This window comes from Myotis yumanensis, unplaced genomic scaffold (genome assembly GCF_028538775.1).
Source record: "Myotis yumanensis isolate MYYU_CA2020_CCGP unplaced genomic scaffold, mMyoYum1.0.hap1 SCAF_11, whole genome shotgun sequence".
Taxonomy (NCBI): domain Eukaryota; kingdom Metazoa; phylum Chordata; class Mammalia; order Chiroptera; family Vespertilionidae; genus Myotis; species Myotis yumanensis.
The window spans coordinates 7,763,808-7,779,367 of NW_027223762.1; the positions used below are offsets into that span (position 1 = coordinate 7,763,808).

Here is a 15,560-nt window from a genome sequence, read left to right on the forward strand (position 1 = left end):
ATACTTGACAAGCTTTTCCTTAGCAATCAGAATTCCATAGACTGATGCTTAGGCATTGAGAGAGAAAAGAGTGATTGACAGACTCAAAATAGATCAAGGACCCTCAGCCTCAAGTGGAGGTAAGTAGATTAGAAGATGGAGGTGGGACCATCTGTGAGCACCTAGGAGTAAATGACTTCCCTGCTTCTCAAATGAAATGTGTGTGCAAGTTACCTGGGGATCCTATTAAATCGCAGGCTTGGATTCAGTAGATCCCAGTGGAGCTTGAGAACCTGCATTTCTAACAAACTTTGATTTGATGCCAATGACTGGACCACACTCTGGGTAGCAAAAAATTAAAGACCAAGAAGCTCCAGATTATACAATCTATTTTCTACTCCATCAGTGGGGGCTTTTGCTAGCTTCAGTGTGAATTTTGCTTTCATTAAGCAATTGCACTGATGTGAGTGACAGCCAAAGAAAGAAGTGAATAATAATGAAAATATGAATTTAAAAATTATTAATAGTATCTGTTTATTGAATAATCAGTATCAGAGCCAGGCACTCTGCTTAATGTTTTATATACTTTATCGCATTTAGTCTTTAAATAACCTTGTAAGGTATGGGTTATTATTAGCACTCTGGAGATGCAGAAACAGACAGACATAATATCAAGCAGCATGCCCAGGGTTGCATAGCTTGAAGACAGTGAGGTAAGAATTCAAACCCATGCTCCAGAGTTCACACTCTTAGTCAATAGGCTTTGGTGCCTCTAAAAAGTCTGGTTCCTGGGCACTCTACACCGCCAGGAGGCCCATACGGCAGAAGATACTGGTTCTTACTTCCATGGGACTGATTTTAATAAAAGTCATAGTTGTCACTTCAGTTAAATAGTTGCTTCCAGGTTTAGAAAAAGAATGTTTTTGCACGGAGACCCAAAGCTTTCCTTAAGAGGATTCTTAACAAACACATACCTGCTCACGTTTATCATCTTTGGTGTAGCCAAAGTGGTCCTCCAGGACCTCAGAGATACGATCAGGAACTTTACCATCAACCCAGTACAGAGCCTTGTTGACACTGTCTGGGAAAAATCCTTGCTTCCCAAAGAAAGCTTCCAGGGTCGGCTCAAACCCTTTTCCTTCCAAACCAAGCTGAGAAAGAAAACCAGGGAAGAAAATGCTATCAGGTTTCCTTGTCGTATTTCCACCTCTCATTTCCCTCTTTAGGTCCATCCGATTAAACTAGTATTTGGTGAATACCGTAAGATAGAAACTGAGCTTAGCACTACTCAGGAGTTGCATTATTTAAATCTTAGTAGAACCTTGAAAGACAGAACTTATTATTTGCCTTTTTCCAGAAGAGGCAGCTAAGGTTTAGAGAGAACAAATAATTAAATCAAAGATTCAGAGTTGGTAGGTCTGTCTGACAGCACACCTCATGTACTTCCTTGGATTTTAGGTCTAAGGTCTTTTCTGAGACATCTAAATTTCCATTCACAATAAGAAGTCATGCTTCAGATGACCCCTCACAGGGAGGCAGGGAGGTGGGAAGAAAAAGACCTCAAAGTGATCATTCTTGTTCCTCTCCTGCTGGCTCATGGATCTCTTGACTTTCTATTTATGGTGTAGAAAACAATGGGCTAGAAAACACAACTCTTCCCAGTCTCACACTTACCTCAAAGAGGTCAGCTGATTCAAATCCAAAGACAGTGAGGGTCGTTTTCAGCATGCTTTCTTTAGGCAGGTAATTATCTGGATCAAATATAAGATTGCCTTCGAGTTTGGTTGAGAATGGGGTAAGGGATGGAAGAGAAACGGATTTGGAAAAGTGGTAGTTCCGGGAAAATTTTCTGAAGTCCATGACAGTTGGAAGTTGAGAGTCCTTCAGAGCTTCTTTCACTAACTCTTTCAAACTAGATGAAAAGAAGGAGTATATTTTGAGCTGACACATCATGTAACTTATGCATTATCTCTCTCACCCCAAGTAAAGATGGATTTCCAATTGTTACCAAATTCATGAGTTTGCCCCCAAGAGTTTGGCTCAGGTCTGCTGTACTTTTGAACAAGTGTTTTTTTTGTTTTGTTTTGTTTTTTTCCCAGATGAAAGAATGCTTTAGAAAGAACAGTCAGTGGCTAAATCCCAATCTAGGTTTGGAATTTCTGCCTTTGGTAACAGGTGGGGGGAAACGACTCTGACTTACCTCTGGACATACAGTTCATCTGAGTTTAAGATGTTGGCGACGTGGGAGGCCACATAGTTCTTCACTTGCTCATTCTGTTCCCCCGGGAGAAGCTGGGTGACTTTGCTAACGTCTGACTGTGAAGGGTCCCTCATCAGCATGAGGTAGGCAGCCAGGCGCTTATCCCCTGGAGCGGCCTCATCCAGGAAAGTCTGAAGGAGGACTTCCCGCACCTGGAGCCAAAGGAGGAGATCGTTACCACTGTCCTTTGGTTGACACAGAACAAGCCTGGCAAACACTGGGCATGGTTTGTAAGCAATTTATTATGTACAAGCCAAATTTCTCTTTAATAACTCTTCTAATGCTGGTACTGAATCTTCTTGCTAGTGTTTCCCAGAGCAACCAGCTCAAGGAGGGGTTCTCAGAAGACTCCGATCAAATGCATGTCAAATTCAATTTCACTAAAATATGCAAGTTATGGCCAAGTTATGACTTGTTGGAGACTTGCCACTAACTGAAAATAAAGTTGTTTTTAACATAAATTATTTCAATATGAGGGTAAAGGTTGAAAGGGATAGTGAGAGTTGGCGCTAATAAACAAGGTAGAATCCAAAGATATGGAGCCATTGCCACCTAAGATGGGGGTAGGTTGGCTCTTTTAGATTGGGGAAAATCAGTCCTATTTTCCTAAGATGAGAGTGAACATGATGTTTGATCTGGTAGGAGGGTAGCACATAGTGAACGTTTCGAACTCTGCATTCTGGAGCAGCAGCAAGGTCAAATATTTCTCTCATGTTCACATACTGCCAGGCAGTCAAGTCAATAGGCTTGCTGAAAATTTACAATTAGAAAGCAGTAGAATTAAGTCCATAGAATGATGAGATTTAGGCTTGCATTCCAAATCCTTGTCAGTCTGAATAATGTTCAATTTAAGACCTCCTCTGTGGACCTTACCTCGTCTTTATTTTCCATTTTCCGCAGGGCTTGGATAGCAGCCTTCTGAATCAGCAGGGATGGCGCTGTACTTTTGATACATTTCAAGACTGAAGATGTGAGTCTTGGGGTGAGCTTCTGGAGGGTTCCGCCAATGTTTCCAATGACCTGCATTGAAAAGCAACCAGAGGGAATCAGGATGCAGGAGAAGGAAGAGGTGCCCAGGAAAAGTGCTTCTGAAATGATGCATATTATACAAAAGATAAAAGTACCCTCAGACTCAAGTAGGTGCGATCTTCGTTCCCAGTGCAGTCATCTTGAATCTGCTCCAACAGGTAATCAGCAATGTCCAGCAGCTCTTGAGTCGCTGTAGGGTGTGTCTTAGGATAGCTACAGAATAAGAGTTAGGACTCAGTAAGCATGACTAGGTTTATCTTAAAATCCAAACTGCGTTTGCTAATTTCTTATTTCAAGTCATTACTCTCAAAAAGACCAGGACAAAAACAAGAGTGAGCATCAGAGTCTGAATGCAGAAGAAGGGGTACACTCTTAATATAGAGATGTGGGTGTTCCTCAGCTCCTGTGAGGAGAACCAGGGGAAAACTTACTTGTGGATCACATGACTCAGAGCATAGAAAGTGGCCCGGCTCTGCTGCTCCTTCGCTGTGTTAAAGATCTCCTGCAGCCTCTGGGCTGAGGGCCCTGGGATCAGGGCCACCAAGTAGGTCACAACATCTATCAGAAGTGGGTTGGCTTTCTCATTTCTCAGCCACTGGAGGATGTGAGTGTAACACTGGGGCTGTCCGCACTGAATCAGGGCTTGCAAAGTGATGGGGCTGAGGAGGAAAGGACAGAGAAAGTTACATAGGTCACCTTCAAGGCAGCTAAAAGCTCCTTGGCCCGTGGTATTCCTTCTGCCCTTATTTCCCTTATTCACTGTTCAATCCAACCTATTTCAAAATCCAACTCAGACCCAAGAACCATTATTCCAAGGACCAGGAAGTCTTCCCTCTGAGCATTAGCCACAGAAGAGGCATCATGGCACCAAGTCTGAAGAAGGACCTCTGGTCTTATAACTCAAAGAGCACCATTACCACTGTCCTTTGTCCAGGACACAGAGAAAGTCAAGAAAATATCAGCATGGTCTCATCTCAGCCCTCACTTTCTTCTCTGACCTTCACAGCACTAAGAGCAAGTGCCTTGACGTATACAGAAACCACAGTATTATTTTGTTTGCTTGAGCTCTCTTCCCACTAAGAGGCTTCCAAAAGGCCAGACTTCTTTGTCTCTGAAACCTTCTAGGGTAACAGAACAAGGAATGAGAAGATACCCATCAAAATGTGGGGAATATTTCCTTCTTATTTAAAAAAAAATAGATATCTGTCTTAGATGCAAAGTATGCGTGTGTTCCCCATGGAACTCTAGGCAGCTTAGCTGCTATTTCTCTGTCCAGCAAATGTGAACTGATTGACTAGCTGGGTCAATATTTCAGTGGCCCCTGAGCTTTTCTGTTTGGGCAAGGTTCAGCACTGCCATAGGTGTATAACCTATGAAAGACGGAGCTGCCACCATTGAAGAAATACCTGGACACCTCGACCAGCTTTGGCAGGAGGGATGCGACTGCCTCGTTGCTGAGGCCTCGCAGCTCAGTGACCAGTCTACTGAAGAGGTTAGCTCTCTGGGCGTTCTGCTCGGAGACGTGCAGTTTTTGAAGCTCCTGGAGGGTCTTGACAATGGCCTCGGCCTGCTTTGGCGGTGATGTAGACTTGGTGGTCTCAAAGGTAAGACCCACCTCCTCGGTACCTGGAAGGAGGAAAGTGTCAAAGGAACCCTTGCTTACCTCTACAGCTCAATCCTATCTTGGTCTACTGGAGACTGGGAATCAGTGGGGTTCCAGCAAAGGGGAGAAGAAAAGAAAACTATCCTGTATCAGGGCTTACTATGTATCTGGCTCTGTGCTAGGCATGTGACTTCAAGGTTTTCACTGAGTCATCACACTATGAGTGAGTATTACTCCTCAATTTAAAGATAAGAGAACTAAGATTCATGTTGGAGTGTCTTGCCTTGTCCAAGCCCTCTCTGGGTATAAGAGGCAGAGCTGGAATTGAATCCAGGCTTATTTGAATGTGGTATCCGATGACCTCTCTGCCCACAAGAACCCCTGATTAGGTGCTGCTGCTAATATGGCTACAGCTAAGGCGAGAGCTGAGGCTCACCCATCATTTCTTCCAGTTGAATCTAACAGCATCTTGTTAGGACAGGAGGATCCTTTTGTGTCCCTTCTAGTATCCTCCTCTGACCTGCTAGGGAGGATGTGAGTGTGTGTGTGTGTGTGTGTGTGTGTGTGTGTGTGTGTAATTCAGCATGGAAATGTGTATTGGAAAGAGTTCTGGCTTAGGTTAAACATAGGAGCTCCTTTTATACCACCTCTAATATTCTATGACCTCGAATACATCACTAAGCCCCTCTATGTGCCATTTTCTTTTCTGCAGAAGGAGTGTAAAAGCACACATGGTTACCACCTAACATCACAGGTTGCTGAGAACAATGAAGGAATGCATAAGACAGATTTAAATACAAGACAAATGCAGGGCTAGAGTTGGGCTTGAGATTTCTGAAATCCCTGCCAAAGACTGATTCCTGATTCTGAAGGCTCTCTGCCACTTGCCCCAGGTTCAAGGTCTTATCACAGTGTGTATGAGGTTGTCAGAACTACGAAAGTTAGACTTAGGAGGCCAGTTGCCTACTTACAAAATCCTAGGTAGCTTTGGGAAACTTCTCCCATTCCTGTATGTCATTGTCACTCTGACATTCTCAAATGGACATGCTTTCTCACTAGAGTAGCCCACAGCTAGAACACCAGAGACCACTTAACTCTTTAGTCAGAAAATGTTTCCTGGGCTCCAGCAAAGAGCTAAGCTATGACATGTGGACCATGTTGGGCAGATTCCCCAGCCCTGGCAAACATGTGGGTATAGTCTTACCTTCATCAAAGAAGCGGCTGTTGATCTTTGGTGTATCTTCAAGTTTCAAAGTCTGTGTAACCAGTGCCATCATTCCATACTTGTCCCTGGAAATAAAGAAAGGACAGCAGGTAACAAGGGATGGCCCGCTCCCCAGAGTAACTTCATGTTGAATGTTACCCCTGTCTCCACTTCTACCTAAGTCCTGCCCACCTTTCAAACCATAGTTAAATCCAAACACCCTGACCCTCCTAATAAACAGCACCCACCTCCTCCTGGTCACACTAGCTATCCTTCTATCAAAGGAAATATGCACCTTATACCTTCAACCAGTTTGGAGTGTCTGGAGAGTAAAGGACTAAGTCTGTGCCTCGAAATTCCTTGGTATCTCCCACCACACAGTGCCAAGAATGTAAGTTATTCAATAAACATTAGTTGATGGATCAGTTTTCAAAATGGATTTGGATACATAGGTCTCCAGTCTAAATTCCAAATCCTCCACAAAGTCTTTCTAACCAGGGCAGCCTGCAATGATCCTGGATTTTCCTGACCTATAACCCTTAAAGTCTGGGTCTCAGGTATCCTTTGTTGGTCTCAAATTGTTTTGCATGTCTAAGATTTTTCCTAACAAATCACCTGTTAGCTTGAAAAGGGGTCAGGGATGGGCTCTGCTTTGTACCTCTTCACAACCTAGCGTGGACCAGGGAAGCTGAGAGGCATTCAGCTCACCCTGACCCCATTCACTGATAAACCAGGGATGCAGCAGGTGACCTACTTGTGGGAGAAAGGCAGGAACAGGTGTTGTTCCTGGCAGATGGCTTCTGACACATGCTTCCTCTTGGGGTCCAGGGTGTACTGGCAGGACTGGTTGCTGCTGATCTGAGTTGACAAGGGTTGGGTCTGTGAATGAGATGAGGGAAACGCATTTTGATCAGTCGCTGGGGCTTGAACCTGAGTCTTCTGCCATAGGCATTTACCTTCAAGGAAGAAGGGGTCAGGTGGGGAGAGAGTGGGAATTCTGTACCATTAGACAAACTTGGTTGAAGAAGAGAACTTGGTACTTGACATTTAGACAAGGGGATGAATAACTTGGCATACCCAAAACAGTCAAGTTACAGTCTTCTTATTCTGCCCCATTGGGCACCTCATCCTGCACAAAGGATATACAGCCTGGCATCCTACACATACCTGCCCCACCACACATTACTACTTCACACGTGACTCGTTCCCGTGTTTCCTTTGCCTGGAAGCCCATCCTTGTGTCTCTCTTCCATTGATACGTCCTTTCTATCTTTCAGTCTCATGCTCCACATCTTCTGTGAAACTGAGCTAGACTCAATGATGTTCACCCATCATTTCTTCTAACTGGTTTTACCAGCTGCTTTGCCCAAAGAGCTACGTGACTAGTGCTTTCCCCTTTGTGGTCAGGCCTAGGACTGCTTGTCTGACCTGTTCAGTTCATCACTGTATCATCTTTGTCCTTAGTTGACATGTGTATGAACCATATTCCCGCATTAGACTGAAAACACCTTGAGGACAAGGTCCACATTCACCTGCCACTGACCCTCCCTCCGTGCTGCCCAGAGTGGGGCTGAGTACACAGTAGCTGCTTAGGAAAAACAACAGACACCAGGGCACTGGCCTTTTTTGGCTGTGACCCTGTGGTCACCAGACTCCCTGTTTTCTGGGCCAAGGACAGTGACCAGAAGCACCGCGAGGCATGGCGTGATTGCTCAAGTCCTTTGTGTTTACCGCGTTAAGCTGTGATTCATGTCCAGGAGATATTATAAGCATTAGGTAAGCTCAGGTAATGTGGTGCCACATGACCTTTGTTAAGGACAATTAGAGGTTAGTACCGAGGGCATGTCCCAGGCAGGAGACAGAGGGGCCAGGCATGGATCAGGATCATACATGGAATGGAAAGACAGGACCCTGGTGTGCTCTCAGCCATGCCACTCCATGGGAGTTAGGGGGAGAGAAGGGCAGAACCCAGGTCTTGGGACTTTCTTGGAGGCTAGAGGCTTAGAGCTGCAGACATCCAGCCCTTGCACAGGAAGGAACAGTATGTGGCTTGCTCGCCTACACTGGGTCTTGGAGCCTTCTGAGGGATGGCCAGTCATTATTCTCAAGTGATGGCAGAAGATTTGGTGCCAATGACAGAATGACAGCAAAAAGGACAGAGTTCTGGATTGGAAGTGAGAAACCTGATTCTAGTGCTGGATCACCTCATAACAGGCCATGTGGCCTTTGGCACCCTTCCCTTATGTGCTTCTCAGGTTCCCACTGTAGTCTATAAGAAGAGGAGGCTGGGCAGGTCCTTCTCTGAGATCCCTGCTAGCTCTACATTCCAGAAGTTTGCTAACAAAGAGGATAGTGAGAACAGCAATGCTGATGTGAGACTTACTAGGCCTTTGATCAAAGCCAGTGGGCTCACTCCTGTGCTAACTGGCTTGAAGTGGTCACACTTCTCCAGGTTTCTTTCGATGGATATTTCTGTTGCCACGTTTCCCTTCCTCGTTTTCACGGTAACGTCACTGGAACAGTTTCCATACACGGTATCCTATGGGAGCAGAAGATACAACAGGCATATTCAATGTGGGAAAATATCCTTAGGTGCTTTGGAAAGGGCTGGGAAAGGAGCTGGAAGAGAAGGTAGGAGCGACATGGATTTGGAGGGACCTTCTTCCCCCAGGTAGAGTGTGGCATTGCAGGTGCCTGGCCAACCAGAGGTGTGGTGAGGACACGGGGAAAAGGGTTTTGATTCTGAGGCAAAGTGGCCTGGCCACCTAGGACCCAGCCGACTCTGACTTTATGCTCTGTGCCTCAGAACATTTTCTCCTCTGCTCATTAACAACATGGATTCCATCTGCCTTGGGTTGTACTATTCTGATTCTCCCCCCAGGCCCCAAGAAGGCCCCAAGGAAAGGTCTCCTCAGGATGCAGCTCTGTGTTCTCCAACTGTGATGAAGTCTAGAACCAAGAACCCAGCAAGGGCTCAAAAATGGTCGTGGGACGGAAGGAAATGGAATTCTCTCAAATCGAAACCTTGAATTCTTAAATGAAGCTGGCAACCGGTTCAATCATTTTCCCATGTTTGCAACACTTATAGGCTTCACCATGTTGCACCTTGTGGGAATAGAACATAACCCAACAAAGGAGTAGGGTGGTCAGGGCTCCCTAGGAACTGCTGTAACATTAGATCTGCTTGGGACGATCTGACACTGAGCCCAGAGGACAGGAAAGCCGTGGGCACTGGTGTTTCACACGGATGTAGGGTCTCCTGTGTAAGTAGCTAAGTCAACACTCCACTTCATGTAGACAGTGGGACCCAGCTCAGACACGGGGAGATGAGGTCAAAGGGCCATTCTTATTAACTTTCTAAGTTCTCACCAGAAACAACACTTGCTTGTCCTCTTCCGTTTCCGGGGGAACCAGGAGGGCAGAAATGATGCCTCTCTTGATGTTCAGGATGTGTTTGGGCTCCTCTTTGTCTGGGTAAAGTAAAACCTGTTTCCCTTCGGGAGTGGCCAGTCTGAGCTCGAACCTGTCCCAGAGAGAGAGAGTGAGTGGTCACAGAAGTGTCCTTTCTCCAGCAGGAGCCTGTTGCACATAAGCTGGGTGGCTCTGCAGCCTTTAATTTTTTTTTTTTACTTATTGTTTTTTCTTTTTACACTTTTTCTTTAGAAATATATCCCTGCCTTTTTAAAAAGTTATACAAGTATGTGTATGTGATTGGCACTCTTTTATTTATTTTCCTTTAATGCTGGCTCACCTGTCCCCTCTCTGCTCCACCCATAGCTCTGCTGCCATCCCTTCCCACTCAGACAGTCCTGCATAGACGTGCGGGTGTGAACATCTACACAGAAAGAGTTCCTCGGTGCTTGTTCTGTACAAATGGCATCGCACTCTGCACATTTTTTTCGATCTCCCTTTCTTCAATTCTCCACAAAAATCCTTCTGAGTCATTTGGTAGAGTCCTACAGATTCTTTCTAAAAAACTGCAAAACACTGAATTCTATGCTTATATAGAGTTGTTGTTGTTGTTGTTGTTGTTGTTATTCAGACATTCCCCTATTTAATGGCATTCACTTTCTCCCTTTCTGGATTTTTTTCCTACATGAACAACACTGAAATGAACATCCCTATGTCTATATCTTCACACACTATACTGCTTTTCTTTTCATGGACTGGAGTCCTGCAATGCAAAACTGCTGTCAAAAGGCTATAGGATTTTGATTAATAATAAATATTGACTAATGATTCTCATTCCATCAACAATGCATGAAAGTATACTTTTCCTCACAGACCCACCTGCAGCAGGTGCTACAGTTGCTTCACATTTTTTGTCATCTTATGAGTATAAGGGGATACAGATCCTAGGACGTCAGTTGCATTTTCTGACCGCTAGGCCATTTGAGCTCCTTTTCACACACTTGTTGGACATTCACTCTTTGACATGGTCTCAGGCCATGTCCGAGGCCTTCACTCTCAAGGACTTCCCTTTGGGAACTTCCTCTTGGGGATTTCAAAGCACCTGCCACACCTGCTCTAGTTAAGTCAGGAGGAGAAGGAGCACAGGCACGTCTCCCCAGCTCTGTGCTCCCTCAGAAAGTTCCAGACACTGTGATGCAGGCTTGTGAAGCCTTGAGGTGGTCAAGGGCAGGAGTCCCTTTTGTTTGGAGGAGGGTAAGGACCAACACGTAATGACTGCCCACTCCCTTCCATCACTGTACCTGCTCCCTCATATACATCTAAGTCTCAGATAACATAAGGTGCACTGATGAGAGACAGCAGCGTCAAGGCCTTCTCTGCCAACTGAAAGATGGGCAGGGAGTTTCCAATGCTACCGAATCCACGGATCTATGACTGCCCGTATTTCCACACTCGTGGGAATTTAAAAATTGTGATTGGAAGATGAGACAGGGGCGACGTTCAAAGTATTTAGCAGCTGGTACCAGGTGGCCACGATCAGTCAGAAGAGGTGCCAGTGGTGGACCATAGGACTACACCGGTGGGGGTGTCCTGGCAAAGGCTCAGGCCTGCGCTCCCCCTGGACTCCTTGAGGCCAGGCGCAGCCCCCTTTATGTGCTTCTCAGTTTCCCACTGTAGTCTATAAGAAGACTGAGCAGCCCCTGCCCTGCCATGGCTAGACCCCAGCACCTAGTCCTGCTGGGACCCTCCCTGGAGACCACCATCCACCCACTCTTACTTAATTCCTTATATAAGAATTTCCGTGTTTGAACAAACCATCTCAGCTTTATTATCTCAAGGAATTTAAGCATGAGATCTTTTAGAAACACATTTAAGTAACAATTAGGGGACCATTGCTAGGGGAGGGTAAACAATGCTTTCCTCCCTTGGATTGTTGTGAACACTCAGCAATTCCCTGATCCATGGTGAATATCGAATACAAATACATTCATATATGCGCCTACTGTGAACACACACATTCATACCTCAGTGAAGACACACACACACACACACACACACACACACACACACCCCCTCCCTCACTCACAACACAGCTCGCAACACAACACTGAAAGCTCAGGAGCTGGAATGCACAGGCCCGCCCTTGCTTACTTGGCCATGGCTGCAGAAAACTCCTCGGAGTTCTTGGCCTTCTTCAGCAAGGCCTGGCCCTCGGGGCTGAAGCCATACACTTCTTTCAGGGTGCACTGGCTTGTCTTCAGGATGAAGCTGCAGAGTTGGGGGACCTCTAGCTCGACCTAGAAGACAGAGGAGCAGCACATTGAGACCCTCCAACAAGAATGTGAGATTCCCCACCCCCGAGGCCCAGGGCTTCCTCCCCAGTCAGACACCAAGGGGGATGCTGTTGGGGAACACGGCATCTGCCCCCCAACACCACAGGTGTCCTTAACAGGCCTCAGTAGCCCTCCCGAATCAACCTAGACATAATCCTACTTTTAAAAATATGTTTTTATTCATTTCAGAGGGGAAGGGAGAGAGAGAGAGGGATTGAAACATCAATGATGAGAGAGAATCATTGATCGGCTGCCTCCTACATGTCTGCTACAGGAGATAGAACCTGCAACCCGGGCATGTGCCCTGACCGGGGATTGAACTGTGACCTCCTGGTTCATAGGTCGATACTCAACCACTGAGCCATACTGGCCAGGCCCTATTTTTGATGTTTTGTTCTGGGGTACCAAGTCTCTAAGCTTGCCCTCATGCATGTCAAGGAGGATGTCTTTTACTGGTTCTAGATGTGCTCACTTCAGTTATAAAGAGTCATGACTGCTCAGAAGACATGTAGCCTAGGAGTGGGAGTTAAGAAGAAAAAACAGGAAGTGGGAGGAGGGCTACCATTAGTTTTAATAGCAAAGGTGTCCTTAAAGTCGCACACACCAAAAAAAAATCAGAAAAATCAAACCCGTTTATATCTCTTAGGAACCATTCAAGCCTTCACATTTGGCTGGCATTTAAACAACTCCCTACTTGTCACCCAGAACTGTTCAAAAACTTGCCATATGATGGAAGGGATCCCTATTTGCACTATCTAACATGGGAGCCACCAGCTGGGTGTGGCTCTCGGGCCATTGAAATGTGGCTGGTGGGACTAAGAAACAGAAGTCTTACTTTTATTCCATTGAAATAGCCGCTTTGGCTAATGGCTACCTTATTTGACCACACAGACAAAGGGGCCTTAGAAAGACAAGGGCAGCTCTCTGGCCTCGTTTCCCCACGCGAACCCCCATCGTGGCTCTTAGCTTTGTTCCATATGAACACACAGGCATGCGCCCAGCCTCAATAAGAAAAGTCGGACTTGAGAACAAACTGCATGCTTCCATTTTTCCCCTTTCCCATTGGTTTTTAGTAAAAGATGCTATTTGACTGAGATGATAAACATGGCCTTTCAGAATGCTCTCCTGAGATGCTCACTCCCCTTGCTCACCCACCAGACTTCCCTCGTCATGTTAAATTACAATGACATCTTAGAAACTGATGGGAAAATAACTCTGGTTGGCAATGTGTGTGTGTGTGTGTGTGTGTGTGTCTGTCTGTGGCAGACAACTCAGCAAAGTGGCTTTCACACTGAGGGCCAGCTCCCAGCCCTTTGGGATCACAAACGCCTTGGCGTGAGCTGGGTTTGCTCAGCCGTGGCCTCCGGGTCCTCCAGTGTCCCCCCTCCTACCTTGCAGTTGATCTTGGTGACACTCCTCGAATCAGTAGACGCGGGGGCTCCACTGGAACTCTCGGCTTCATAGTTGTATACGTATTTCCTGAGGTGCTTGAATCGAGTTGTACCTTCTAAAATGAGTAGAGATCAGTCAGCCACGTAGCAGAAATAACTCCTAAGAGTCAGTTCTGGGCAGGGAGGGGCAGGGGCATAGATAATTTTAAAAAGGTAATTAAACTCAAATCATTTTTATTTATATTAAAGGTTAAATGGTTGATTTCTGCTTGTTTGTTCCTTTTTTAAATTTTATTTTTCAAGTTATTTTTAATTGACTTCGTATTATGCTGAATTTTCCTTTATAGATTTAATGTCTCTACTATGTTTTGCTGGGGCTAACATTTCAATTAGCTAGATTTCCTTGAATATGTCATTTGAGATACAAGGAGGTGATTTTCAAGTGGTGGGGCTCAGAAAATCTATAGGAGAGACTGGAAAATTAAGAGGACAACATAAAGCAGACATCTCCAATGCCTGGTCAGCTGGAAACTAGCACAATCCTGTGGCTCTTTCTCGGTGCTCCTAAACACCTGAGGCGAAGCTCATTAAGCATTAGGGGTATTTGGCTGACTGGAGAAACATCGGAATGTTGCCATTGGGCTTGAGAGGAATTTTCTGAACAATTTGAGAAAAAGGACATTTGAGACAGGCACCAGGCTGCAGTGATGGCAGATTCCCACCAGATGGCAGTGCTTCCCCGTCAGAGGCCACCCTCCTGCTCTCGGAAGAACACAGGGTACCACTGCAAGGCCAGCTCCCTTGACCCTTAGGGGTCAGGTAAATACAAAGGGGTGGGTGTCTGGGTCTCCGCACAAAGGTTAAAGTCAGCATTTTTTTCACAGTCATGTGCTTGGAATCAATGATTAGCCACTGACAAACAGGATGGTGATTTCTCAAAATGTCCAGGGGCCAACAGAATGACATTCCTACCCCCACCCTACCCCTGGCCACGGATAGACAGAAGGTCAGGTAGAAGGGAGTTGAGACCCCGTGGGGGTGGGCAGAGGCCCAAGAAATGGCTCCTTGGGCTCAGTGCAGTACACATTAGTCCCAGCATCACAGCATCGTGATGTGCAGGTGGGTGGGTGGGGCTTTGGGGGTGCCCTTCCCTGCCCAGTGGGGAAATGCCTTACTTGAACAGCTCGGGTTGACATTTTCCAGCACTTCGTCTTCTGTAAGAAATGGAGAAGGACAACTGTGGGTTTTTCCTGTCTTCCGATGGGCCCTGGGTCTTATAGGGAGGACCTCTGCACCCACAGCGCCTTTCTCTTTTAGGAGGAAGCAGGTTCTGGAGAACCGGCTCCCCAGCCCCTCCGTCCCCTGCCCCCAGGCCTCTCCCCATCCTGAGGCTGGGAGCCACCCACCAGGCCCTGGCCCCCTAGCCCCTTGGCCCTGAACGTGACTGCCCTCCATCTGACCCAGGTCTCAGCTGCCCCAGCAGGTCTGAGCCACCCCTCCTGCCGCTGGCTTTTTGCCCCTCTGGCTGGGTTCTTGGACATTCTGGATGCTGTACCCCAGCGGGGCGGGCGGGCTGGGGGCCGCTGCACTCACCTGCCCGGGCACCTGCTGTGATCATCAGCAGCAGCAGCGCCAGCAGCGCGGGGCCTGATGGGCCCATGGCCGACCTCGGCCGGCTACCTCCCTGCACCTCGCAGGCTGGGCCTGGACTCAGGACGCTCGCTGGTTCCACGCGCAAGGGTTCACACAGACAGAACTGCACAGAGGTGAGAAGGCGCTCCGGGAGAGGTACACGCAGGCAGGTCTCCGCACCCAGGTGAGAATGCGCACCCTGAGTCGGCACCCTATTTATATGAGGCCGCCCGCCCAGCTTTCGGAACGCCCAGCGAACTACAAAAGGTCCAAAGGGCAGCCTCCAGGCCTGTTTGCTTTTCCAGGGCTCCTCTCAGAACCTGAGGAGGGGCCTGCGGCGAGGGGGCTCAGCCAGAGCCACACCGGCCTTTCCTCTGGCCTGGCCGGTCCTCTCCCCCGGGGGGTCTCAGAGGGTGAGGCCATGGGGACAGTGGGCTGGCATCTGAGAAGCCTGCCTGGCCCAGCAGGGCCTTCAGATGACCAGGCACTGGGGCCAACCCACCCCAGCTCCCCAGTCCCACTTTGTAGCCCTTTGGGGAGCCAGCCCTTCACAGTGTCTTGGTGGAGACGTTTTCCTCTCCATCCTTTCCCATTTGGGTAGATTTTGGGTTGATAGGGCACCCCTAATCCTGATAGGCACCCGTGGCTGTGGTTATCTGCTCAGGATTCATATCATGGAAAGGAAGCAGAGAGAAAGGGGAAGGAGGGAGCTCTGGTG

At 47.2% G+C, this 15,560-nt stretch overlaps 1 protein-coding gene across 1 annotated transcript in view; it reads right to left on the bottom strand.

The window, feature by feature from the left end:
• Positions 1-15,008, bottom strand: part of APOB (apolipoprotein B) — a 37,501-nt gene extending 22,493 nt beyond the window's left edge. Inside the window, exons 1-15 of the mRNA XM_070428754.1 lie at positions 14,804-15,008; positions 14,386-14,424; positions 13,211-13,326; positions 11,638-11,783; positions 9,445-9,598; positions 8,459-8,614; positions 6,830-6,954; positions 6,076-6,161; positions 4,675-4,894; positions 3,700-3,927; positions 3,364-3,481; positions 3,113-3,259; positions 2,180-2,391; positions 1,654-1,891; positions 954-1,130 (exon numbers count right to left, since the gene is read on the bottom strand). Coding sequence (XP_070284855.1) covers positions 954-1,130; positions 1,654-1,891; positions 2,180-2,391; positions 3,113-3,259; positions 3,364-3,481; positions 3,700-3,927; positions 4,675-4,894; positions 6,076-6,161; positions 6,830-6,954; positions 8,459-8,614; positions 9,445-9,598; positions 11,638-11,783; positions 13,211-13,326; positions 14,386-14,424; positions 14,804-14,870 — 2,229 coding nt within the window. The 5' untranslated portion in view covers positions 14,871-15,008. The remainder of the gene's footprint in view (positions 1-953; positions 1,131-1,653; positions 1,892-2,179; positions 2,392-3,112; positions 3,260-3,363; positions 3,482-3,699; positions 3,928-4,674; positions 4,895-6,075; positions 6,162-6,829; positions 6,955-8,458; positions 8,615-9,444; positions 9,599-11,637; positions 11,784-13,210; positions 13,327-14,385; positions 14,425-14,803) is intronic.
• Between the last annotated feature and the right edge of the window lie 552 nt (positions 15,009-15,560).